The following is a 25822-nucleotide window of genomic DNA, read 5'->3' as shown; positions in this document are numbered from 1 at the left end:
AATGTGTTTGTGTGCACCTGCATGTGGGCAGCTAGGACAAAATATTTTACAGTGAGTTAGCAAATACAGAAGACACTTGGTGGTATGCTCTCCCTTCATGTACCCCCTCCCCCAAAGTAGGCATAAGCTATCGGTATGCAATATTTCATTAACATAACAGTAGACATGTTTTGGGTAGACAATTAAGCAGTGCACCAGTGTGTATTAAAGGTGAACATTCAGTAAATAAAAGCAGTGTGTAATGAATGTAGGTATATAGTAGTGTACATATAAAACCATTCAGTGTCTTGATTGCAAAATGTTTGAAGTGCAGAGAAATACAAAGGTTACATTTAAAATAAAATAAATATACTGCAGATAACATAACAGTGATTACAAAATCCCATTGCTCAGTGCCCCTGGCCATAATAGGAGCCAAACCCCAGGTGATGGCCGTGTTAAGCAAACACTTCTACCACTAACCCACGGAGGCTACTGATAAGATGCTTAACACCTGTTATCTATCACTAGCTAACCAGTGCCTATGTAGCAGTTTAACAGGCAGGGATACAAAACACTACAAGTTCGGTTAGGGTTATGCACCTCCTATGAAGGGTTAGGGTTAGGCATCCCCGCAGGAGAGTTAGGTTTAGGGTGCGGGCTGGGGTGGTTAGGGTTAGGCACCTCCTATGAAGGGTTAGGGTTAGGCATCCCCGCAGGAGAGTTAGGTTTAGGGCACGGGCAGGGGTTAGGCACCACTGGGGGGAGGTTAGGGTTAGGCACCACCAGGGGGAGGTTAGGGTTAGGCACCGCTAAGGGAGGGTTAGGGTAGGGAGAGGGTTAATAAACTTTAGAGCCCCTCTTCGGGATGTTGAATCTTCGGGGTCACACTGTTGGGATATGAACTCAGCCGCCGATATTTCATACCCATTCTGGTGTAGATCTATATTATATTGCAGTGAGTACACATCCAATGTTCAACATAAATTTCTCTCCCTTTACTGAAAACTGAAAGTGCATCTTTGTTGCCGAGGTGCTTTGAGACTTGTGCTGTGTGTTTGTGGCTAGTGTGCCGCAGGCCTGGCCAAGACACAGTATAGTAGCAAAAAGAAAAAAAACTTTGTGTGTCTTTGTTGCAAAATGTTTGAAGTGCATAGAAATGCAGAGGTTAATTTAAGAAAAAAAAATACTGTAGATAAAATAAGAGTGATTACAGAATCACATTGCTCAATGCCCCTGACCTTAATGGGAATCCAACCCCAGGTGATGGTTGTGTTAAGCAATAACATCTTCAGTGGCTGTAGTAACAGTTTAACAGGCTGGAATACACGACACTACAAGTGTCAGAATCTCCTTTTATTAAAAGACTAAAATGCATCTTTACATCATCACCAGTTCCGTGTAAAGCTAAACATGTATGTACATAAGGTTTATCGATAACCTAGCTGCTGGCGACAATCTCTATAGTGTCAAAGCCATCTCTTTACAGTACGGTATATGGGAACACATCTTCAGAGGCGTCACTAGGGTTGGTGTCACCTGGTGCAGTAACTCATGGTGTCACCACCCCCCCCAACCAAATTTAAAAAAAAATCAAATACGGGGCAAACTCAATTTTTAATGGGGGGGGGGGGATTTCCAACACACACACAAATATATACATACACTCGCATATGGATATACACAAATATATACATACATACTGTAGCTATACACACACATAGCTCAATTATATACAAACAAATTTACCTTGCAGCAGATCTGATGGGGACAGGACCTGGCAGGCTGGCACCACCATGTAATTAGGCCCCTCCTACTAATGGCAAAATGACATGATTTGCGGTTCAATCAAAAGGGGGTGGGGCCAAATTACCTGATTCTAATGGAATCGCTTCATATTTGCTCCGCCTCCTCCATCTTGACCCATGATTTTCGGCAATTTACCGCAAGGGGGGTGGGCTTTAAGAACATGGTGCTGCCCTGCACTCCAGTCTGTCAGAGGGGGTTTTGCGGGCATGAGTGTGCGAATTTTGGTGTCACCCCCTTAGAGGGTGACACCCAGTATGGCCCGCACCCCCCCCCCGCACACCGCTAGTGATGCCGCTGCACCTCTTGTGTAATATTATTAAAAAGATGGGTTTGCAAATAGTAGTAATGTACAGTATGTGATTGGCCTGCTACAGTATTATACTCAGTACTGTAGTTTTCATCAGAGAAGCATTCACCATGCAGCAGCTAAGCCATGTTTTGCATGACAGATTGATGGATGATGGATTATCTTACATCTTAGCATGCCCACATGCATATTTAGTTATTTACATGCCGCAACTACAGTAGGACGCCTGAATGTCGCACTCTGGAGCAAAGATGTATCAGGGCACATCTGTGCAGCATTATCTGTGCATTAAAAAAAATAAAGTTATAGCCATAATGTATAGCAGGTCTCCTGCTCAATATTAAATGACTTTGTCCATTTCAAATAATTTGTTGAGAGATGGTACTTGACCTGGGATTTGTAATGCATACAGTTTAAACAAACAGTTTGTCCTCAGTTTGGCAGGGAACTTGCACACTAATACATTTTTATATTTGTCTTGTCAAAGAAATTGGGATTTTTGACTGATCATGGGACATTTGACTGGAATCGGTATGACATACCGATGGACGGGATGCAGCGGTATCCCGAAGGTTCAAATCCCAACAGGAGAATGGTGAGTACTGTTCCACTGTCCTATTTACCCCCTAACCCTCCTTTCCTGTACCCTAATACTAACCCTCCCTACCCTGCACCCTAACCCTCCTGGTAAGTGCCTAACCCTCCCCCCTTAGTGCCTAACCCTCCCCCTTAGTGCCTAACCTTAAACCCCCCTCCCCCCAGTGGTGCCCCTGAACCTAACCCCCCCTGCCCGGAGCCTAACCCTAACCTCCCCCTCCCACAGCCTAATGCTAACACCCCCGGGGTGTCTAAAACCTAAGTCCCCACCCTTCGGCTGATACTCACCTTTCCGCGGTGTCCTAACGATGGGGATACCGTCTGCTAGGATCCCGATGTCGGCATCCTAAGTCATGTTGGGATTTCGCTGCTGGTGTTGTCTCGGTGTTCAGGATTTCGATGCTGGGGTTCCGGCAGACGGCATCTCGCTTGCCGGGATGCTCACCACATCCCATTTAACCAACCGTTCTCAAATAAAACTCATTCTTAATTCAATGATTGTTTTGAAAACAAATTAAAATACAATACTCAAATGAAGATACAGAAGTATTTATACTTATCCTACCAGCTAGAAAGCAAGTACAGATCTTCAAATACTGTTTTCCTTATGTTTGTTGCCCCAGAAAGTTCCTAGCAATATTTTTCTAAGCAAATAATTGCACAATGAAAAGTAGATTAATTAGCTGCCATGTGAATAACTGGCCTATCCTTACCATGGCTACGTTATTAATGGCTACAGGAAGAGAATGGGTGGATGGAGTGTGACCGCAACAACAGATGGAAGGCACTGATGCCAGTAGGCAGGAAGTCGGCACCCATTGCTAGGCAATGGCTGCGAGTACCGCAAATGCTGCAGATTCTAAAAGTTCTATTATATAATTTTGTTTATAAAATAATAAGAAATCTTGCATGATGGGTCTATACTATTGTGTAATGCCTATGTATTTGCTATAATAGAATAGGAATTTAGTTATATTTGTGTGCTGTGCAATGTTGATATGATTTCTGAATAAATAGGAGACTCACATCTTGCAATAGTAGCCTGAGATTTGGACTGATTTGTTGGATAAAGAACCATTTGAAAGACTGTCAATGTGTCAGGGATGATGATGATTGATGTTGATGATGAGGAGGAGGATAAGTATGAGAATAATGAAGATGATGATGACTTTCATTGACGATTAATAATTTCTGAAGTTAAGTAAAATATTTCTTTATTATTTAGTTTATTGTTATCTCATTTCCTTATGTTACTGTAATTTCTTTAAGCCACGAAAGTCCTGATTGCGACAGTTTTAATAAAAAATTAACAACCAAGCACCACAATAAAACTGATACCACTATTTTCTCAAGTCTTCATTAATTTACTTATTCAAAATTAGGCTATTATCATAGACCACTTTTCAATAACAACAATAACAAGATTTTAAAGTGGAGGAGTATAAAACAAATCTAACATAATAAGAAAATTGAAATGTCTATGAATACATAATGCCCATCATTAGGTTTCTCATATGAGTATCATAAAAACAGCAATCCCTGAGCTGTGTTTCTCTTTGGCACTATAAATCTATTTCAAAATCAAATATATTTTTCTAATCAATTTAATAAGGGATATGTGTATAAGAAAATGTATACTGCAAAACCTGCCAGACATATGGCTCTATTTACTACAATACGCATTGGAAATGCAGATTGTAGTGTGATATTACTGACTGAATTTGTATTGCAGATTCAGGCAATATCACAGGGATTTGCTAAAAATCCCTTGTAGGGACAGATCTTGCGAGAAAGCTCTGTCCCTGAGAATCCCCTCCGCAGCCTTATCACGGTATTTTCGCAAAAAAATACCGTGACAAGTGCCCGCGCATTTGCCCACTGGCCGCTGCTGCTACCCCCTGACACTAAGCCTCACCCCCGCTACTAAGCCCCGCCCCCTGATCATGACCCCCGCGACTGCCCCGGTGATGTCCTCCATGGCTCCAGTCAGCTGACATCCCATACTGCACTGGGACCCGGTCACCTGATGACCGGGGCCCAGTGCAGTCAGGGAGACCAGCTGAAAGGAGGGAGGACATCACCGGAACCCCGAACTCCGGTCCCTGGACTCAGGTAAGTTAATTTTTTTTTTACTATTTTTTTTTCCAGTGTATCAGCGTGTGGTCTGTTTAGACCACACAGCTGATCACTGGGGCCGGCTCCGGGCTCTGCTCTGCCCGTTAGAGCGGAGGAGTCCGATAACCAAGGGAAGACCCTGGATAATGCCACCTCCAGGTGGCGTTATTATCACAGGGCCTCCCCCCAGTATTTTTTTTCACAATTTATTTTTAGTAACTACCAGGCAGATCGCATCTCCCATTACAATTATGGGAAATGCAATCTGATTACTAAAAATAAGTGATACTTAGGGGTTGGAGTAGAATTTTATGAATTCTACTCCAATTGCCCTTTAGTAACTTTAGGTGAAACTAAAACACCCTTTTTCACTTTATTTTAGTAAAAATAATTATAATAAATACAGCCCATTGTCAGACACAGAAAGTTGCTTCCTTGATTTGAAAAAACAAAACAAAAACATCCATGAGGTATTTTTTGCCTTTTACAATTATTATTTAACAATGTGAACATTAAATGGCCCTAAAGAAGGGTCACATATCTATGTGGCAAGCAGGTGGAGATTACCACACTATAATAATATTACTGTTTGCCCACAAAATCAATGTAAGCTTATCTTATGTCTTCTAAGTCACCTATTGGGAAGATATGGATATTGGCATTTTAGGATGTGACTACATTAATACAGGGGATTCCTCATTCACTTAGCATGTTTGCCCCATGTGATGCAATTAGGTGCTCTGCCATGAGTAGCGATTCCTGTTTCTTCCTAAGTTTTGGATCTTACTCACATCATAACCACATACTCAGTCCCTCCCAGTGCACCAGGCTCACTACATTATTACTTTTGTTGCAAATGAATTGGTATAAAATTGCAGATGAAGCATATTGATACCCATGGCTGCCGAGAGCCGCGCCGAGCCCGGGTGACAGGGGGCATGGCCTGATTGTGGGAGGCGTGGCCATGCCTCCTTATGGAAAAAAAACACACAAAAAAAAACATTTTAGCAGCGCCGCACGCTGGGAGAGGGGCGCTGTGAGCCCCTCAGCCCAGCGCACAACCAATGGGGGGTGCGATCAGCATGATTGCTACCCCCATAGGCATAGGAGACTGCTCCAGCTGCTGCGAGAAGTCTCCCACTGCAGCCCAGCACACAGCAGCGTGTGCTGGGCTGCTGTGATGTAGAAGGGGTGGTGCTGGACCCGGGCCCCTCCAGCAAGCCCGGGCCCGGGTAATTTGTACCCCCTCTTGGCGCCCCTAATGATACCTGATGCTATCGCTCATTTCATAACTGTCTTTTGCCTTTTTTACACAAATTAGCAATTTAGTCACACATAGAAGAGCAGTCAGCACCAGAACCCTGGTGTTCTGCTTTTGTTGCATTAGTGATGAGAATAAGACACTTATTTTTTTTTGGGGGGGGGGGGATTTCTTGGCAGTACGCATGGCACGGCTAATTTGTACAGTCATTGGCATGCCAAACGTGGCTATTCAGTGGTTAAGCAGTGCAATTTGAGCAAAAAAGGTTTATGTGGACACATTTTTATATGTATTTGTTTTTTTTTTCTTTCAATAGATATCGAAGTGCTCTCTATTATGTGTTTCTAATACTGAGTGTTGGGTATAGTGCTTACACCATCTTCACTTTTGTTCACCCTGACACCCCATTTCCTGCATGGACTATGTTTCCTATACAATAGATTACAGTTGATTTTTGTTTTAAAATAAAATAACACAAACAATAGATATTATATGATTTATTGTTATATAAAATCAGTCCATTTATAAACTGGATATAAAAAGACTGTGGTGTATTACTGATCACAGCCACGGGCCGCCAACTCCTCTGTGAAGCTAAATAGCTCCTCACAGGGTTCTCTATTCTCAGGCTTCTGACACTCCCTGTTGTCTGGCCAAAACTCAATCCATGTGTCCCTGGTAATCAAGTAAGAATACCTGTAGGAAGATTAAAGATTATAATGTCAGAAAGCATAAACATATTACTACTGTAGTATCTATAAAACAAGGAAATAACTACTGACTGGGTGACAAGTGACCCTAACACAACTATATTACAGTAGCTATTGTTCCTGAAGTTTATTGTTATAATGTGTCCATTGAGTCCTTGATGTAGGCATTGATACAAATCTGTCCAATAAAGAGGTTGAGGCACTTATATAAGAACCAGCTAAACTCTTTCATTAGAACAATTCTCAACACTCTAAGGTGAGAAATGTAGAACGTCCCTTATCCAACTATAAGAATCTGGGTCATAGACAGACAAACTCCATAGTTTTGGAAGAAGATATTTGTCAAATAATAAAAATAAACAATATGCCTGGCTCTGAACTATGGCACACAATACTGTCACATGTAATTACGAGTGTTTGCTTTATATACTAACTTTAGATTAAGATCCCTTAAAATAACAACAAAGACCAGGGTGGGTAATTCATTTAACTACAAAGTGCTTTGTATATTATTATGGCAAAGAGCAACAACAATCATTTTTTTAATCTAGTACAGTATGTTTATTGAAAACTTTAAGGTGATGTTCAAAAAAGAGAACAAAGAAATAAAAGGGGGTGAAATTCCATAGCATATTAAACACAAGTAACGTGATCACTAAGGTCCTGATTCAGAGCGCACACAAACATGCACGTAGTTTAATGTTAATTTACTACTGTGCATTCACAGATACACAGCTGCTTCCACAGGGGCCATGTTTAGACAGAGAGAGACTGCTACTGCCATAGGGCAGATGCAAGTGTTGTTGGTGCACTTGATGGTGCACCGATGTTGGATTGTCTGAAACCACTAGCGGTGATACAGCATCCACGGACACTAAAAGTGGATGTTTCAGGGCATAAAAATTTACAAGGGTTGGGTATGGGAGACCGGCAGTTTCTGATGCCAGCTATCAAAAGGTAGACAGCGGCATACCGTATTCTAACTCTCCCCCCTTCACCCCCTAACCCTCCCTTCCTGCATCCTAATGTTCCCACCTGCACCATAACTCTCCCCATTAGTGCCTAAACCTAACCCTCTCCAATTAGTGCCTAAACCAAACCTTCCCCGCTTGGTCAATAAAATTCAAGAAAAAGTATCCGCACAGACAATTATTTAAATATTGTATTTCCCCAATATCAGATTTCTACTTCAATATATAGTTGCTGCAGGGGAGGTGCACCCAGGAATAAGAGCAATCACTAGTAAAGCAAAAAGACAAGGTATTTCTGTATTGGGGCACTCGCAGGCTAAACATATTTCATATTGTGTCTTATAGTGACCTTTAGAAATGATAAAACATAACCTTTATTAAATCATAAGAATTAAAAAAGCAAAATATTTATTTCTGTTTTTTGTATAATATTAGAAAATCATAATCTGTTACCCATGATTATTTCTCCACACCTTTAATTATTTTACTTTCATTTCAATCCTATATATCACACTGTAATGTATTCAACTGTACTCATTGATTAATATTATTTCGAGTCCTAAAATCCAATATATTATGTGTCTCCGAATGCTATTCACAAAATGAATACCCTGTTAATCTAGGGATTTAGTAAATCTCATCCAGTGACATTCGATGGTTACGTTTCAAATACTGCTCCCCCATCAGGAGCCTGTTTATTCTTCAGTTTGAGACGTAATAATTGTGGTACATCCAAATCTCATACACACATAAGTTGTGTTTTAGATAAGGGATATGTGACCTCAATGTATTTATATATCACACATTGTGCAGGCCTGCATCTATTCCATATTATCATACACTCCTATGTATATTGGTATTTTACTCCCACCAGGGGTTAACACCCTATATATAGTTGTCTCCCGCTAGAGGTCTCCGTTTGTACAGTGTATTGCATCTCATATATATTGAAACATAGTTCTGTAGTTGATTGCATTTATAATTGTTCTGGTTCTCAGATATAAATGTAGCTTTAAATGCAGTAGCAGTCACAATTGACACATTTCAAATGTATCAATTTATAATCAGTTTGGTTGTAACTGTAGCGTCTCAATCTCTCCTTATTCTGCTGGGAAGCTGTGAGTACAGTATATATAATTATAACCCCTTACTCGGGCATTTGCAGTACTAACACAGGCATAATTTCCCATCAGATATGTGCAATACAGCTGTCTGAGATACTACCATGCATTTCTTAATCACACCATACTGTATTTCACTTCAGTCTCTCTGTATATATTCCTAAATGCGTTGTGATGCTTGACACACTCAATTACATTCCTTTCATTACAACATCAAGAGTACAGTGTGGTTAGGTGGAAACACATAATTAAAATATAAAAGGCAAGCTGATGATGCACGCCGCATGCTGTCCTAACGCGCGTTTCGCTATGTCAGCTTACTCATAGGAGCAACCCGTCCTCCAGGTTGCATCAGACCAATAGTCATTTCAAGTTCGTGATTGACAGTTCAATCAGCCAATTGGTTGTAATGGTTTGGATGTCCTATGCTTTCTGTAAGAATATAGACAGCCAAGACGAAGGGCAGTATGCTGATCCTGCAGTGGCCATGATTGACACTCGTATCAGCCAATAAGCACTGCCTGTCAGCGTTTTGATTGGCTGTTCTTTTATCCATAGTAAATAAACATGAATCAAGGACCAGTAAACCACATTTTAATCACTATTGTCTTGTTGTTAGACAATAAGGTCACAAATTATTACAGATTACCAAATCTATATTGTGAGGTGTATATCCTTATCTGAACCTAAATGTTCAGTGTTTTTTGTATCTCCATTTTAAAGATCCTGTTTAAGTAGCTCTGATACAGTAACCAATCTTAAAATTATATTATTACGACACAATAATCAAGTGATTCACCTTGTGTAAAACTATTTTAATTATTGTGAATACATGTGTATATAATATTATATTAGCAGAATATACAAACCATATTAGGTGTAAGGACACATACTGTACTAATGTAACCTTCTGCCATTGAGAAAGTGACTGTAATATCATATAAATTCATATAAAGTGTTATAGAAATGTGTTCTATTAAAATGTAAATAACTAAATGAAATAATATAATAAGTGAATCTTTTTTGGAGCCCTATATATTTAGTTACGGTAAGTATTACACTAAAATGAATGTGCAAAATTATATATAATTACTCAACTAAATTCTGTGTCAACTCAAACAATCCCACACTATAATAATTCACCCCTGAGATTATTGTCCAGTAAATTGAATCATATCACTATTACAGTATTTCATCCCATGTTAATGTCATATGCGATATAGAATCAACATTTTTTTATCTTGGTTATTTATCTGGAGTGTTAACCCCTGGTGGGAGGAAAATAACAATATACATAGGAGTGTATGATAATATGGGATAGATGCAGGCCTGCAAAGTGATATATAAATACATTGAGATCACATATCCCTTATCTAAAACACAACTTATGTATGTATGAGAATTGGATGTACCACAATTATTACGTCTCAAACTGAAAAATAAACAGGCTCCTGATGGGGGAGCAATATTTGAAACTTAACCATCGAATGTCAGTGGGTGAGATTTACTAAATCCCTAGATTCATGTTGAGACACATAATATATTGGAATTTAGGACTCGACATAATATTAATCAATGAGTACAGTTGAATACATTACAGATAGATATTTAGGATTGAAATTGAAAGTCAAATAATTAAAGTTGTGGATAAATAATTGTGGGTAACACAGAATATGATTTTATGATATTGTATAGAAATCACAAATAAATATTTTGCTGTTTTATTTCTTATGATTTAATAAAGGTTATATAATTTCTAAGGGTCACTATAAGACACAATATGAAATATGTTTAGTTTGCGAGTGCCCCAATACAGGAATACTTTGTCTTTTTGCTTTACTTGTGATTCCTACCTCCTTATTGCCTAACCCTAACCCCCGCCAGTGGTGCTTAAACCTAACCCACCCCCCCTGTCCACAGCCTAACCCTAAACTGCCCTCTCCCACAGGCTAACCCTAACCCCCCTGTGGTGCCTAAACCTAACCCCAATCTGCAGCGCAGTTACAAGCTAAACCGGCCTGCTATACTTATGTTTGGGGTGCCAGCTGTTGGGATTCCGGCATCGGCATCTCAACCGATGTCAGGATTCTGGCACTAGTGTTCTGGCTGTGGGTCGGGATTCCAGTGCCGGTACCCAAAGGTGAAGCTGAAACTTACATTTGCATAATATCGCACCTGCTTAAGAGTAAACATTGCAGTGTCAACCTCTAAATAAGGACCTAAAACATACTGAATAGTATATACAAATGCTACCTATATAGTCAACAAATGAATTTGCTGCATGGCCGGTGGTTCAAATCCCGGCAGCGGCAGCCCGACAGAGGAGGAAATCCCGATCGTCTTAAAGGTTAGTACAGACTAACCTAATTTTACCCCCTAACCCTCCTTTAGGGTGCCTAACCTCTCCCCCTGTGCCTAACCCTAATCCCCCCCTCTAAGTGCCTAAACCTAACCCCCCTTCCCATATATGTATATATATATATATATATATATAGGAACTCAATCACCAAAACATCTACCTAAAGCACATAAACATATGTCACATGATAATACGGTTAATACATAAAATGCTTAAACAAAGGAATGGTCAGCCAATGGAACCTCCACACCTAAGAACTTAAGAACTTAGTAGATTCTACTGGTAATTTATGTTATGGAATGTTCCTTTACTGTTACTTACTGAGAACCCGTGTTCCACAGATCTTTACTCACTCCCCAGATCAGGTATTCTCGGCCTTCCTGTAACTGTAAGGCTCGTTGGCATTTTCTGTGACTGATAAAATTGCGAGTGTTGCCAAAACGAACTAATTCTGTGCCTGAAATTGGAAAACAGTGGTAATTAAAAATGGTTCTTCGTAGAAGACAAAACAAAATTCCTACAAATTCTTAAGTGAAAAATTTGGGCAACCTCTCCACTGGTCCACTTCACTATGTTGTTCACTGCTGATAAATAAACCCAAGTCTTATACTATGATTTTGGGATTTAAAAAAAATTATAAAATATATAGCGCATGTTCCACTTATCAAGTTACAGTATTTGTTCTTCAATGGTTTAAATGAAAGCTTTTACATTCCTTAAAGGGATATGTTGCCGTTACAGTCCATCCCCGATTTCCAGGCTAAGACACATTTTTAAGACCTTATGTTTATATAGTAACCGACCACATCTGAATATTTTATAAGCCATAGGAGATTGTTATACAGTATGACAAGGTTGACTAAAAATATGCTTATTGTTGCAAATCTTGCTACAGTAATTGAAACTCTTGAATCCAATCCACAGATTTCCTTTTCTAGTACTTTTTTATATATATATTCCTCCTTTGTAAAGGATATTCCCACTACCATAGTCCATTGTTAGTCACCAGCCCTCTCTCCATAGCACTGTATGTTCTTCCTCTTCCACATTCTCAGATAGATACAGAGAGAACATTCATAGCAGAGCTAGAGTGGTACGATAATCCCAACTGCTGGGCTTCCTGATAATGGACCACAAAGTTCTGCCAGGTGTAGGTAAGAGGACTGGAAACTACTGTAAATATGTACTACAGTATACTGTATGTGAGGGCTTCATGAGTGGTGATGATAGAAAAAGTAGGACATAAAAAATAGTCTAAACTCACATTTCACATTACAGTTACTGTCAGTTTTCCTTCTCTCAATCATGTTTCATTTTACTATAGAACAATGAGCCCAGTTCTAATTCAAGCGTAGAGCCGTGCTGATACAGGCTCAGCGAGGACTGAGACGCCCACTTTCAGTGTCTGTACATGCAGTGATACTGATTGATGCGTCCTTAGATGTGGGGCTGCATCGTAGTCCAAAATTCAAAAAGTGGAGCTATACCAACTGCCAGTGAGTCCAAGCTGGCAGTGATTGGAGTGACAGTTGGTGTGACTCCCCTATTTGAATTTTGAACAGTGTTGCAGCCCCACCTCTAGAGCTTCCACTGGGGAGCTGCCCATATTACACTAACCTATTTTTATGGGATTTATTTGGACAAATTTAGATATAAAATATACTCAACCAGTATGTTGCCTAGAGCTCCATGAGGTCTGAATCCACCTGTGCGCTATGGTCACCATATACCATAGAGTGGCGTGAAAAGAAATAAGAGAACAGTTTAAAATAGCTTAATTACAAATATTAGGGCTGAGTTACCTTCCTTAATGACTGTGTCAATAGTCATGACATAGGTGTCAAATTTGTCCTTGTGCTCAATAGCGGTAAGCTTGGTCTTGTAGACTGTGGAAAACAAATCAAAATAATTGAAATGAAATTAACCTCTCATAACTTATATTAATACTAATACAGCCAAGGGTGATTTATAGTAGAACAAATATTAAAAGGGATAACATTTGAAATATTTAAAGTTAGCTTCCAGCTGTTTCATTAAATAATATCTATGTTATCATGATCTCACCATAGTCCACCGACACGTCACAGGCTTTGTCAAGTCGAAGCTTGCCAGTAACCTTCTCTAATTGTTGCTGCAAAAAACAGTTTTCTGCAACAGGAGAGATGAAAACTCATCAGTGATCATAGGAAATGTATGATTAAGCGCTTTGCAATTATCTACAAATTGCTGTCTGAGACCTGTTTCTGTGAAGAACCATATAAAATAAATATTTGGCTTCTCATTGCCACACAGACCTTTAAATACTTCTGATGTTGTATTTTTTATGTACAGACATAGGAGAATGCTTGTACAGGTACAGTAGTATTAAATCACCGGTGGAGGTGAATTTTACCATTGATAAGTAATTGTTTGTTATCAGCTCCTCCTATATTGCGCTTTCCTGTCTTGGCAAGGCATGGACATTTATAATAATTTATAATATGTTGTTCAAATAAACTTTAAGACCATCGGTTAGGTACCTTTAAAAGGCAATTAAATATTTTTCAGCATATTTTGCACTTGGTTTAATTATAAACAAATATATATGAAAACATGCTTATTGTTTTTTCCATTAGTGCTGTTTAACTGTAAAAGCATCAATAACACATCTATAATACAACTGACTGTTAGAAACCCAAAACACTGTGATGCTTTGTATCTTACCCTGAGCACAGCGGCACACCTCTCCCAGGCAGATCCTACCCAGCAGTTTGCTGTTCTCATCCACATGGTAGAATTTGGTGCAGCGGTTTTCTGTCAAGAGGGAAATAAATATATACTTCCTGTAAGATAGTTTCTTTAATACCTGGTCAGGTTAACCTGAGATAAACCAGTTGGTAAAGAAGAGAAATAAAGACTAGATAGTCAGTAATACAGACATGTCCTCATATGGGTTGGGTATGAGATCCTGGTGGTCAGGATGCCACTACTCAAAATCCCGATACCCATAAGGATAGAAGGTAAGACTAACCCTTACCCGGGCCCTAACCCATCCCTCCCCAGTGCCTAAACCTAATCTCCCCCCTAGTACCTAAACCTAACCTCCCCCTCCCCACACCCTAAACCTAGCCCTTCCCCCTAGTGCCTAACCCTCCCCCTAATGCCTAACCCTAACCCTCCCCCTAATGCCTAACCCTAACCCTCCCCTAACACCTGATACCTTCGTGCCGTTATTTCACCCGGCGGTATCCAGCACACCGGAATGCTGATTACATCCCCCTCATACACCTAGCAGCTATACGCCATGCTGTGCAAGATGTGTGATGCAAGTGACACCCTCCGAGACGGGTACTGTAGCTTTCTCTGTTCAACTTTGAATGTCAGTAACATCGTAGGTACATACAAAGATACTCACGTGTACCAGAGATGCAAGGGGATCCCACGGACGGAGGAATAGCTGCGGACACTCATATCAGAACCTTTTTTTTTTTACATATTTGCAGACACAGGCATACAAGTGCTGAAAGCCACATTGGTCACTGTACGCTAGCAATGTAGTTTTGTTGCTTCTTGAAGGATTTAGTGATGCTAATTAGAGGCATCTTTGGAAAAAAAAAAAAAAAAGATGCCTGCCATGGTTTAGAAACAAGGACCCCGGTGCACCGAATAGCCCTTCGTGATACACCAGGGTCCTAGTAACTGAGCTGCAGCAAGGATCCTTTTTTACTTCTTTCAAAAGTTGCATCTTATTAGTCTAGAGCAAAGGTGTATGAGGACACATCTATATGCCTGAGCTAAATCTTCTGCTGGTCATGTTATGATAAAATAACATCTACAGTATGTGGACTAAAATGGGCTAAGAGAAGCTTGTCAGCAGACTACATGAACAGATATAAGAGTTTGGGATTTTTGGCCGTCATCATATACTGTACACAGGGTGAAAGAAATGCAGAGTACAGTACAGCCTGACGGCATTTCAACCCGGGTAATGAGCAGGGTTGGACACGGGTTCAACCCAGCTCGTGGCGCAGTGTGAACAGGTAACCTGGGTCGATTTTGTTGAATACGTTTGTAGTTTACTTTTAAATATACATAAACAATGTAAATAAATGTAAACAATAAATTCAATATTAAAAAGACATATAGTGCATACATAGTCACTAATAGGGAGGACAATCCCGGATCGAGATCGGCGGTCTCCCGGGATTTTGACCTCAAAATGGCCAGGATTGAATCCCGGGATTGGAAGCTTCCAATTGGCCTAAGTGTTGTGTTTTTAAGTGCCGGGCATCTCCAGCAGAGCGCTCAGACGCTGCCGGCTCCCCCTTCCCCCAGACGTGCGCAATGCGCAGTGTGAAAGGAGTACAGAGGTCACGCTGCGCACAGGTCGGGGGGCCCGGATGCCCACCCACCTCTCTGTTCACCGTTGTTTTTAAAGTTATTGCTACCGCCGCCCGCCTACACCGGGATTGAAAAAAAGCCCCGGGATTGGCCTCCCCAGTTACTTGTACATGAAAATATGTCTCATATAACAAAGTACATAAATGGACAGATATCAGAGGTAACTGAACTCGCCAGCTGGGAGGCAATATGTTACAACCCACAAATAAAAGAACAATGCTTGTATATTTACGATAATTAGTCACAATGTATCTATGAATAGCTGGGAATTGCTGTGGTATGTATTATCGAATGTGGAGACTGCAGATAGTTCAAGGAGGTGGATGTTCCAATATAAGGAAATAAGAAATGAAATGCTACATTACAAAATATATACAGTAGCACTAGATATCAGCACAGGAAAGGTGAGACTCTGTCCATCAGTGTCCTGATGAAAATCAATGTGACAATGTTCTGCTGAACGATAACAAACAATGACACGATTTTATGTTTTATGATCAGTGATTGGTCAGACCATAGGGATAGAGAGTGTTGGCTGTTAGATCATAGGGATAGAGAGTGTTGGCTGTTAGATCATAGGGATAGAGAGTGTTGGCTGTTAGACCATAGGGATAGAGAGTGTTGGCTGTTAGATCATAGGGATAGAGAGTGTTGGCTTTTAGATCATAGGGATAGAGAGTGTTGGCTGTTAGATCACAGGGATAGAGAGTGTTGGCTGTTAGATCACATCGATAGAGAGTGTTGGCTGTTAGATCACAGGGTTAGAGAGTGTTGGCTGTTAGATCATAGGGATAGAGAGTGTTGGCTGTTAGATCACAGGGATAGAGAGTGTTGGCTGTTAGATCACAGGGTTAGAGAGTGTTGGCTGGTAAAGCTCTTACCTGGGGAGTAATAGTCATACACTGTGACAGACGCCGGCTGGATTAGCCCAACTTCAAAGTACTGGTGGAGATTAAACTTTATACACTGCTCCTCTGTGTGGGATATCTGAGTATATAATGAAATATAAGTGAATGACTGGTACATAAACCTAAAACTCACTTTACATAGTTATATAGATTGAACAAAAACTTATAATCACAATTTTCTGAACACTTCTCATACAAATGAGTTCCATGGGTTGTCTTTCCCCATTGGTCACCACATTATTCCAATTTGTTTTTACTTCTATGATAATCATAAAACATTTTCATTTCCAGTTTTATATACCCGCATTATTTCAGCTACATCATGTAAACGGTAAATGATCCAACTATTAAGTAGTAATAATATTAGAGAAAAAACATTCCAGTACAACTGATATATACAGTGAGTAGTAATGAGAGTAATCTCACCTTGTCAAGGTACAGGATCAGTGTGCTCTTATCAAATTCAGATTTGTTGATCTCGTAGTTGGAGATGTATCTGTCCACTCTGTTTTTAAGCTGTAGTTACAGGGAATACTCATTTTAAATAATAAAAGTGATAATATACCTACAGTATCTATTACCTTCCAGTAGCTAATGATTAAACACCATTTATTCAAATATACTGTGATTTATATTAGCTTTCATGATAAAAAAAAAATCCGGTGGCCACTTCTTCAGCTGTAACTTACTCTGAGGAAGTAATTAAACGCGTCACGCTGCTCACTGGAGGAAATTCTGAATTGACAGATCAGGTGAAAATGAAATTTATAGCATGGTAGGTAATCCTCTAGTATGCCAAGAAGATCTAAGCTGTTGTTTTATTAAGAGCGGAAATATAAACTTGCAGAATCATTAACTCATTGTAAGAAATATTAATATTTGTATACATTTATATTATTTGTTAGTATTATCTTTATCATTATAATTTATTTATAAGATACCAGGAAAGTCATCAAAGCCAGACAGCCAGAATTACTGGAGATACAAAAGACAAATCACACCTATATACAGAATAAGATGATAGACCTCATTGTGGCCAACTAGAATATATAAATGTAATGAATCTACAGAGTAGGGATGTGAGGATCTTGTCAAATCATTGTCAAGTTTAATTCACTGTCTTTACATGGATGCCCTTCTATGCTGTCTTGTGGCCAAGTTTCTATGATAGAGGAAGTACTATTCATAAAGCAATAGAGCCTCTCACCAGACATGACAGCACTTTAACAGAAATACACAAACAATCAAAATATAAACATAAAAAATACACAAACAATTGCACCACACTCACAGACAAAACACACACACACACATAGGTGTCAATAATAGAAAAAGGAACACGCAACTTAAAAAAGGAAAGTACCTCAAAAAGACAATTTACACAACACTAAGGAGCTCATTCAGAGCCGCTCGCAAGCGGCCCGATGTTTGCGCAGTGCGCATGTTCCGCATCCGATGTGCGCGTGTCCCGCTGAGCGACTGAAGTTCAGTTGCTACGGGGCTCGCAATAAGACGGGGTGAGCTGTCACTCACCATTGACAGTTTTGTGGGCGTGTAGGGGGGGTGGCTGGACAAATGCAGGCGTTCCCTTAGGAACGCCTGGCGTTTGATGGGCGGGCAAACTGACATCACTACTGATGTCAGTAGTGGACTTCCTGCTCTATTAGAGCAGGGAGTCCACTCGGCCTTGCGGAAGCCTAGACCCTACAGCAGGGTCTCGTCGCAAGGCCGATGGTTGCGATCATCACGATGGTCTCCCACAGCTTTGCGAGCTGCCATTGAAAAAAAAAAACGCCCACAGACCCAGCGAGCGGCCAGCGGCTGCGAGCGGGTCTGAATCAGGGCCTAAATGTCATCTTTCAAAAAACTCATCACTGTCAGCAATCATTTATATATTTCTCCTACTTTTCCTTAACAATCTCTCCTCCCTTTAAACTTCTCACAGACTCAAAAAGTGAAAGAGAAAGTAACCAGTTGACTGTTTTTGGAATATCAATTAAATAGTGCTTTCAATATAAATAGAAGAGCACCATTAAATAAAATGTGAATCAAATATCTTCTAATCCACAGTGGTTTAGATAAAAACCGGCAGCATATAGAACAAGCCATGGCATGTTGTAATTTCTAATCTAAAAAGATTGACGATGGACTCCTGTATCTTTAGACATCAAAAGTGCCCTTTAGTAAATGCTGATAATTAGCCATTAAAAACTTTGAAAATCAGCAGCAGTTTCTGATTGGTTCTAAATAACATCAAACCTTCCATTTACTAAATGTGGACCTAATTCAGACTTGGTCGCAAGCGCTGTGCGCTCGCAACCGGGTCGATGGTGGGCCAGTGCGCACGTGCACGACGGAGCCGGCTCCTTCGTGCGCATGCACGAGACCCAGCTAGCGCCGGGCAATCCGTTGCTGCGGGTCTCGCTCCAAAGGGGGCGAGCTGCCGATGTTGAGTGACAGCTCGCCCCCTTTGGTGGGTGGGCCGGGGAAGTGGCTGCCCAAACGAAGGCGTTTACATGTGAACGCCTACCGTTTGGGGGCGGCCCCACTTAGAGCCGAAATCTCTCTGGGGCTTGCGGCCACGAGACCCTACCACAAGGGTCTCGTCGCAAGCCCGATGGTCGCGATGGTCTTGACCATCGCGACCATCATCATGGCCGCTTGCAATAGTTGTGGGTGGTCACCCACAGCTATGCGATTGGCCAGGAGGCCCTTCAAAAAAAACAAAAGACCGGCCCTGATTCAGAGCGAGTGCTCTGTCAGAGCGTCTGGCTCTGAATCAGGGCCTGTAACCTTTCATCTGTATCCCTCTCTTTATGGTTATTAATGTATATTGACAATTTGAAATGAAAAAAAACAAATTAGACTCGTTGTTATAGGATCATGTAGCTGATTATCCTTAAGTCCCTTTGATAATATGACCCTGATATCCATATATGCTGTGATAAGTCCCTGACCTAGGAACTCACCTTATTTAGGTCATTGATATCTGGGGCAAAGCCGGTCATCATAGATATATCCACAATGGACATGGTGGAATCCTGACTTTTAAGGTATCTACAAGCAAAGTTACAGATATATAGATCAATTTAGATTTGGTAAATTGTTTTTAAGTAGATGTGGTGACAGTTTAAAGTTTGTATTTAATTATTTTTATATGTAACATCAGAAGGTGCGTACATAATACCGCATAACACAGAAAAGAGCAAATCTACAATGTAAACCAATGGATACAAAGTATACAGCAAAAATAAGAAGTATACATTGTCAATAATATTAGTACCTGTGAATATTACTTTAGATGAAGGAGATACAGTAGAAGTAACAAGGCATTGGGATGGGTGTGAGTGAGTGTGTGTGTGTGTGTCCCAAAGGCCATCCTATTATGGATTATTACTGATAAAGAGAAAAGGACAAAAGACAGGGAAGGTGCATAGATAACAAAAGTAGAAACACAGAGATTTACAAAGTGCATGGAAGTGAAGAGTGGTTGTAAGAATACCAAGGAGCCCATTAATCATGATTTATTTCCATATAAGCAATATACCAAATGTGAGAAATAATTCCATTACAATGGGGGAGGGGGATCTAGGAGCTTTCCAATCTTTAGCAATTTCAAATTTTACAGCATTGCAAATATGTTGTACCAGTTTATTGGTAGATTTGCTAAGTGTAGCCATGGGGCAGCAAAGAAGCACAATAAGGGATAAATGGTGAACTTTATTGCAAGGACCTGGCAGATAAGAACAGAGATTTTATGCGAAAAATCAGAGATCTATAGGAATTCCCAACACACACAGGGTCTCATTCAGACCCGGTCGCAAGCGCCGATGCACTCGCAACCGGGTCGATGGTCCCCACAGAGCATGCGCACGATGGAGCCGGCTCCGTCATGCGCATGCGCGAGACCCGGCTAGCGTTGGGCGCTCCGTCGCTAGGGGTCTCGTAGCAGACGGGGCGAGTTGTAGATGTTGAGTGACAGCTCGCCCCATTTGCTGGGCGGGCCGGGGGCGTGCCCGGCCAAATGGAGGCGTTCCAGTCGGAACGCTTGCCATTTGGGGGCGGCCCCACTGACATCATTGATGATGTCAGTGGGGAACTTCCTGCTCAAACAGAGCAGGAAGTTCCCTGCGGCTTACGAGAGCCCAGACCCAACCTTAGGGTCTGGTCGTAAGCCCCGATGGTCACAATGGTGATGACCCACAGCTTAGCTTGTGACCTGGAGGCAGCACTTCAAAGCACTTCTTGCGATCGACTCTGAATGAGGGCCAAAATGTGCAAACTCCAAACCATTACCTCCAACAACTATTGGAAGATAAAAACAAACTTGTGGAGTCTGGATTAAACTAAGTACCATAAGGCTATGGGCCTGATTCAGACCCGGACGCAACACATCATACTTTCGCAGCCGGGTATGCAAATTCCGCAATTGTACGACCAGGCTTAAGGACACCCTCTATGTCTTAGAGAGAGATGGCAGAGTGATTGCACGCCGGTGTAATGACGCCCACTTTTCTTTCTTAGCGCACGTCATCTCCAGGAAGTGTATGATTATTCGGTAACATCGAGAGCTATCGGAGCTGCACGCAGCGCTTGAGGTACACCCTACCCCGCCACAAGCACTGCGATCACTGCAGGCTGAAATACAACCAGGGGACATGTACAGTGATGCTTCCATGCTAATTATGCTCAAAGTACGCCGTTTTGACGCTCAGACATGCCTGCGTTCGCTCATCCACCCCCCTGTTTTCCTGGACCTTCCCCTGTTACCACCCACAAACGGCGCTATCTGTCACTCAAAGTAGTGCTCAGTCTTTATGCTACGAGCGCACGATTCTCGATCGCAGTGACTGGCTCGCGCACTGCGACGCATACGCATAGTGTGTGATCGCGGCTTAGCGACCGGGTCTGAATCAGGCCCTATGTTTATAGAAATTTTAGAGATGCATTTTCCTTAACCAGAGGACCTCCTAGATCCTGCTTCTAGGCTACATTGATGGATTTTCTTTTAAAGGGGTCAACAGACAGAGTTTAGAGCAGTGATTTTCAACTGTTTTCAACTTGAGGCACACAGTGCAAGATTTTAAAATTGCCAAGGCACACTTCCGGCGATGTGGCGTTTGCAACCGATGAAAAAACATGCACATTGGCTCCCACATAAAAAAAACACACTACATTGGCCTCCACAGGAATAAAACACACACATTGGCCCCAGAGAAATAAAACACACATACATTGGCCTCCGCAGGAATAAAACACACATACATTGGCCTCCGCAGGAATAAAACACACATACATTGGCCTCCACAGGAATAAAACACACATACATTGGCCTCCGCAGGAATAAAACACACATACATTAGCCTCCGTAGAAATAAAACACACTAAATTGGCCTCCGCAGGAATAAAACGACCATACATTGGCCCCCACAGGAATAAAACACATACATTGCCCCCCACAGAAAAATATAACATTGGCTGGCCCCCTCAGAAAAAAATAAAAAAACATTGCCCCCACAGGAAAAATAATTACATTGGCTGGCCACACAGAATAATTATAAACCACATTGCTCCCAACACAAAAAAAAAACACTGGCTGACCGCTACAGGAAACAAAACACATTGCTCCCACATTGCTCCCCCCCCCCAAAAAAAAACAGCAAGTCCCATTGGCTCTCACAAGAATAAATATAATTTTTTTTAGCACCTACATGTGCCTCATCGGCTGACAGTGCAACATCTCCACTTCTAAAAACTATCACTTTAGTAAATATACCCTTAAGTGTTTCCACATGGGAGTATTCGGTGAGGGTAATATATTGTTGTCCAAAGAATATTTGATCCTTGAAACATCTGAGGTCTAATAAGGGTCCAACAGATAGGTGTTATAAAGAAAATAAATCATATTAAAACCTAAAGGTATTAATAAAAATGAGAAGGTTATGATTGATGCTCCCCTTGCTACCCTAGATAGAGAATCACAAGTCATTATGTCTTTAATCTCTCACACCCTCTAGTTACTGATCAATTTCTCTTCTCACATTTGCCTTTACAATTCTTGAGCAGAATGTGTACACCATCTTACATGCTACCACTTCAATATCTTTATCCTTGATCCTATCCAATTTGGCTTTTGCTTCCTCTACTTCATTGAAACTGTCTGGCCAAAATCACCAACAATATTCTCTCAGCCAAACCCAGGAGCTACACAATCACAACACCCCTTCCTCCATTGTTTCCCTTTTGACACCCTCCGATACCAGGACTAGAAACGGGTAAGATATTGTTAATTTATTTGGGTCTTTTTATACGGAAAAAATGTGATTTGTGATAATCGCTCAAAAAGGGGGGGACCCGCATTTTTTGGGAGCAGCTAGGTACTGGAGATGTCCTTACTCTAAGGGAAAAATTTAGTTTATAGATATGGGTACTAAGCGCTCACCTGTTGAGGATAGAACTATCTGGATGCTGAATGAATTAATGTAGATACATTTTAAGAAGAAATCAAAGTTTTCTTTTTATATGGACTTATATTCAGAACCGCGCATATATAGGGCTCAGAATCAGGCATTTTGGGATAGTAATATTTTGCCCACACTTTCTCCATGCAAGAAGAATCCCTCGTTGCCTCGATGACCTCTAAAGAGGTTTGTAATGACATTAAAAACTCAAAGCTTTAAAAGCCCCTGTCCCAGATTGAATTTCTGAAGAATTTTTAAAAATTTAGCATAAACATGTTTACACCCCACTTTTTTTTATTGCATAATACTATCCTTACAGGTAACTGTATTCCACTACAATTAAATTCTGCGATAGTCAGAGTCCGGCCAAAGCCAGACAGGCATTCGACACTCCCAGCATCCTATAGACCCATTTTCTTGTTGGATGTGGACTATAAATTATTTACTTTTCTGATAAGTTAAAGCTTATATTATACACACTATTATTGAGAAAGATCAGACTTGTTTCATCTGGGGCCACCATTCCATTAGTAATATGCACAAGGTGATCTCGATGTTGCAGTCGGCTGCCATGTTCTCTAGTCCTCAAGCCATTATTATGATAGACGCAGAAAAGGCTTTCAATCTGGTCACCTGCGATCACCTGTATACACTTTATATACATCCCCCTCTACCCAGGTATCCAGCAATGGCTATCTATTTACATTGTTTTGTGTTCATAGAGGTACCCATCAGGGTTGCCCTACGTCTCATCTCTTGTTTGCTGTGGCCATGGAGTCGCTTGCAGTCACACTCCATATATTGGAATGGCTGAGTTTACATTACCTCTTTTGCAGATGATATGCTTTTTTTTTTTTATTCTAACCCTATTTCTTCCATCTAGTCTATAATTTCCCTATTATCTCATTTTGGGTCCTTTGCAGCTTATACAATTAATCTTCACAAATCAGAAATGGAGCCTGTTGCAAATATATATACCCTAGAGACTTACAAGACCCTGGCAGGTGCAATATCTCCAACTGACTATGTCTGCGGCTGAACATTTGGGAACTCAGACGCCTTTACTGACATGCCGTGAAACTCCAAATACATGCCCATGAGACTGGGTTTTTTGTGTTCACTTTAGGCCATCTCCCAATTACCACACAGGAACATCCATCACTCTGCGCCCTATTTCTGCTACCAATCGCGTCTTTGGGGCTGATTCAGCAAGGATCGTAACTTCGATTGCAATAGCGATTCTAATGTCAAACAATCGCTTGATCTGCGCTACCCTTTGCCCGCAAATGTTTGCATTTTAAAACAGTTAGCACAAAAAAATAGTTTTTTTGTGAGGGTGGAGGGAGAAAGATACTGGTCAGTGCAGGGGAGGTTCACAACAAAAGGCAGCCAGTTAGATTGGACATATTTGCCAACAGGCCAGAATAGTCTGCAAAAATAGTCAAAGGGCCAAATGTAATAGGGTAAGAGTTTAGAAAATGTGTGAGTTTAGCAGTAAAACTCTCACACTAATACATGGATCGAGTTGTATTTTCAAAACAGGAAACACCTGGATGAGAGCTTAAATCTTGAGAGTTTTTTGAGTCTGAAAAACATGCGAGTTTGCCTGTTCTTTGACTTTATTACATTGGCCGAGTTTAATAATGTGTGAGTTTTCTCTCAAATTTTCTAAACTCTCACCCTATTACATTTGACACACAATGTCTATTCTTTCCTTTATATGCCAGAGTTGTGTCAACCCATCTAACCTAAAGGGAGTAGGCAGTAGGTGCTCCAAGGAGTGACCACTGGGGGCACCAAGCTCCAGAAATGTAAAAAAAAATACTCCCATTCAACTGCAGAGCAAAGAAACCACCAAAGCAAGAAAAAGGAGGTGGGTACATTGGTAAGTAACTGCTGGGATCTCTGCCAGAGTTATGGAGAATAAAAGTGGTCTGGAAGACAGAAGGTCATTACTTGAAGTTAGGCATGGGGACTCTGGAGGCATTGATCCTGAGTCAGAGTGAGATCCATGAGCGTTGGTGAAGGTAAACTTGTTAGAAAGAAATCTCCCAATGAATGGAGGGAACTGTGATGAGGAGTGACAGGGGTGCAGTCATGGCATGAAGATCACAGGGTAAGCACAGGCAACTCTGGATGGCAATCATAGAAGTCCTCCAGAACAGGGTCACAGCTAGGGATGGACATCAAAATCCAATGGTTAGCAACCATCGATCTTCCCATTGCGATAGAAATACTTTTCCATTGAATTGCTAATTTTTATGACTGCCAGCCATTAGATGCAGCTTTCTGATAGCCATCCTTTGGCTGACAACACTGTATGTGACTGTAGACACTGGGAAATGGTGTCCGTATCTCAGCTTATGTGTGCATGTACAAAGCTCCAACTGCGTCTGCACTTGCACTTGCACACATAATAGTCATTGATGGTTATACCATTGAATAGTTTTGATGCGATGGTTAGTAGCCATTATATAATTTATTATGAGCACAGAAGCCTGGCAACCATTTGATGCTGGGTTTACAATGTCCATCACTTGTCACAGCCCAAGAGGCATCCCCAGCAGGGGGAGCAAAGAAATGGATGACAGGTGCCACACAGTGGCACCAAGAGGAGGTGAGTGGGTACTAATTACCCTGGCCTGGGCTTATTGGAGGGACTTATTGGGGGCCCAGGTCAAATATTGCCCCACATTCCCTTACATCAGCAGCAGTCTCCTCTGCCTGTGAGAGGGAGCAATCACACTCATCATGCACTCCCCCCCTCGGAGCATGGCAACTCCTCCCATGATTAGGGCACACCCCTTCCCAAGGCCAGCTCTGTCCAGCCCTGGTGCCACAGAG

General features: G+C 41.1%; 1 protein-coding gene across 1 annotated transcript in view; it reads right to left on the bottom strand.

Annotated features, from left to right (window-relative positions):
• Nucleotides 1-6622: 6622 nt before the first annotated feature.
• LOC148443003 (complement C3-like) overlaps nt 6623-25822 on the bottom strand; it is a gene marked incomplete at its 5' end in the record, with an annotated part of 121860 nt that continues 102660 nt past the window's right edge. The window contains 8 exons of the mRNA XM_088463398.1: nt 6623-6764; nt 11551-11686; nt 13032-13115; nt 13294-13377; nt 13933-14022; nt 16491-16596; nt 16944-17033; nt 19487-19574. Of these exons, the coding sequence (XP_088319524.1) occupies nt 6623-6764; nt 11551-11686; nt 13032-13115; nt 13294-13377; nt 13933-14022; nt 16491-16596; nt 16944-17033; nt 19487-19574 (820 nt within the window). The remainder of the gene's footprint in view (nt 6765-11550; nt 11687-13031; nt 13116-13293; nt 13378-13932; nt 14023-16490; nt 16597-16943; nt 17034-19486; nt 19575-25822) is intronic.

The sequence above is a fragment of the Taudactylus pleione genome, unplaced genomic scaffold (assembly GCF_031769625.1).
Source record: "Taudactylus pleione unplaced genomic scaffold, aTauple2 ptg001357l, whole genome shotgun sequence".
NCBI classification, from domain to species: domain Eukaryota; kingdom Metazoa; phylum Chordata; class Amphibia; order Anura; family Myobatrachidae; genus Taudactylus; species Taudactylus pleione.
The sequence above is the reverse complement of the archived record's forward strand: the minus strand, read 5'-3'. Positions and strand labels throughout refer to the sequence as shown.